The sequence below is a fragment of the Mesoplodon mirus genome (genome assembly GCF_964341445.2).
Source record: "Mesoplodon mirus genome assembly, chromosome: 2".
NCBI classification, from domain to species: domain Eukaryota; kingdom Metazoa; phylum Chordata; class Mammalia; order Artiodactyla; family Ziphiidae; genus Mesoplodon; species Mesoplodon mirus.
Genome location: NC_138977.1, coordinates 19,306,069 through 19,308,829, shown reverse-complemented (window position 1 = coordinate 19,308,829; position 2,761 = coordinate 19,306,069). Strand labels below are relative to the sequence as shown.

At 44.1% G+C, this 2,761-nt stretch overlaps 1 protein-coding gene across 1 annotated transcript; it reads left to right on the top strand.

Moving 5' to 3' along the window:
• The first annotated feature begins 1,508 nt into the window (after window positions 1-1,508).
• Window positions 1,509-2,378, top strand: LOC309797011 (peroxiredoxin-6-like). Its single transcript, XM_082610384.1, has one exon. It carries the CDS (start codon window positions 1,532-1,534, stop codon window positions 2,204-2,206), a length of 675 nt encoding a protein of 224 aa, XP_082466510.1. The 5' UTR covers window positions 1,509-1,531; the 3' UTR covers window positions 2,207-2,378.
• Window positions 2,379-2,761: the final 383 nt, after the last annotated feature.

The following is a 2,761-nucleotide window of genomic DNA, read 5'->3' as shown; positions in this document are numbered from 1 at the left end:
GATACTTAATGAGTTGTGGGATATGCCAAAATGCATTAATCAAAAGAAATATCCAGCCTTCCCTGGTGGTGCGGTGGTTGAGAGTCCGCCTGCCGATGCAGAAGACACGGGTTCGTGCCCCGGTCTGGGAAGATCCCACATGCCGTGGAGCGGCTGGGCCCGTGGGCCATGGCTGCTGAGCCTGCGCGTTCGGAGCCTGTGCTCCACAACGGGAGAGGCCGCAGCAGTGAGAGGCCCGCATACCGAAAAAAAAAAAAAATCCAAGAACTAAATTCCCTGCCTTTACCTCTTAGGGATATAGCCCGGGTTAAGAGGGAAGTTGGAATGAGATTTGGAAAGGATATGTTTGAGAGAAGTGCTGTTATGTCCTACTCAGCCACAGGGGAAGGGTGAATAAAGTAACCAGATAAAATACAGGATGCCCAGTTAAGTGGAGGGACTTACTCTAAGCCTCAGCCATTTACAGTGACCCCAAAGGGACCACCCAGAGAGTATGCCCACACTGGAGGCTTAGAAAATGTGCCTGACACAGGTTAAGAAACCCAGAGTGATGTTAGCAGCAGAATGGTGGCCTGCTTTTTTTCAGAAGAAAGGACTGTAAGAATCGTCCATTAAAAACAACAACAAAAGCCAAAAAACCAAACAAAAAAAAAATCAGCCACATAAAAACAATTGCAAGAACGGAGCCCTCTTGAATCCTGCCCAAGAAACTGTGTAAGAGTGGGTAACTAGAAAGCTAGGGGTGGAGGAATGGGGAGTAGGAGGGTGAGGGGGGTGAGGGGGCAGCTGGGGCAGGACAGATATAGGACAAATAGGGTTGTCCATTCAGGCTTTGTCCAGAGAGTCCCAGTAATCATTCTCAGAGGTTTCCAGGAAAGCAACTTGGAGACCAGGATTAATTTTCAACCTATGCCAAACTCAAAGAGTATAAAGATTATCTTATCAGAGTACCAGTTAACAAGAATTTTCTGTATTCCATTTTCCCCAAAATCTAACCCAAGAAAGACTAAAAGCATGAAGTAGGATTATGAACAGAATAAAGGGAAAAAGCCAATCATACCCCTTCATAAAAAAAGAAGCAGCCTACTTGCTACTCAGCAATACTGGTGGTGAACGGTGGGGTGATTGGGGCTTGTGGGGAGAAGTGACCAGAAACTTTACTTTTCAATGAATCATGAAGATTTAAGCTATTGTACTGTATTTCTGATGAAATAATTCCAAAGGGTTTCATGGAATAAAGTGATCATATAACTTTTCTTTTAAGTTGACAACAAGAAAACTTTTCTATGAATAAATGTTGAAAGGACAATGAGAGTTCATAAAGTTGTGTTGACTATATTTCTTTAGTCATGTTTGTTCAACACACCAGTTACATGTGTGTGTTTACTGTATTTTAGGATTCAATTGTAAAAGTCTATGAAGGATTAAAGTATTAAAATAGCATAAGGATTTAAGACTTTGGTAGCACTACATCAAAATAATCATTTTATATAAGAAAATGGAGTCCTCCTTCCATGTCACCGCTGCTGCCATGCCCGGAGGGCTCCTTCTTGGGGACAAGGCTCCCAACTTCGAGGCTAATACTACCATCGGCCGCATCTGTTTCCACGACTATGTGGGAGACTCATGGGGCATTCTCTTCTCCCACCCTTGGGACTTTACCCCAGTGTGTACCACGGAGCTTGGCAGAGCAGCAAAGCTGGCACCAGAATTTGCCAAGAGGAACGTTAAGGTGATTGCCCTTTCAATAGACAGTGTTGAAGACCATCTTGCCTGGAGCAAGGATATCAATGCTTACAATGGTGATGAGCCCACAGAAAAGTTACCTTTTCCCATCATTGGTGATAAGAATCGGGACCTTGCCATCCAGTTGGGCAAGCTTTACCTAGCAGAGAAGGACGAAAAGGGCATGCCTGTAACAGCTCGTGTGGTATTTATTTTCGGTCCTGATAAGAAGCTAAAACTATCCATCCTCTACCCAGCTACCACTGGCAGGAACCTTGATGAGATTCTCCGAGTAATTATCTCTCTCCAGCTGACAGCAGAAAAGAGGGTTGCCACCCCAGTTGATTGGAAGAATGGAGACAGTGTGATGGTCCTTCTAACCATCCCTGAAGAGGAGGCCAAAAAACTTTTCCCTAAAGAAGTCTTCACCAAAGAGCTCCCATCTGGCAAGAAATACCTCCGCTACACCCCCCAGCCATAGGCTCTCCACGGAGTTGGTGCTGGAGCTGCTCACTGAGCACCATGAGCCAGAGGATGCCAGCTGCCCATCATGTTTTCCTGCAGCAGTACCATAAAAACATCCTGGTGTGATCACAGCCAAGGTCTTTAGGTTGCTATACTACTGGCTAATTAAATGAAAATGGCACTAAAAATTCCTTGGGATTCTTTGCTCTGTGCCTTTAGCAGCATTCTCTTCTGTTCATATATCTTAGCATCCTCTGCTGACTCTCTTTGAAATTTGAGGCTCATCTTGTTGGATCTCTGCAGGGTTTATGACCAACAAGGTGGTATCACAGTTTATGGTTGAAAAAGCCTACTTTGCTCCATCATAGAATGAGTATCAGGTTTTTTCAGCTGTTCTAATCAAATCCTCTCTTCTGTTAACCATTTGGGGAAGGAATAGAACTTGGGGTTCTACTTCCTCTGTACATATCTACGTATATAACCTAAGAACTTAGAGTAACCCAGATGTTCTTCAATATTCCATGTTTTGATCACAACTGGGGGCAAAACCTTTTCAATTCTGTAATTTTCC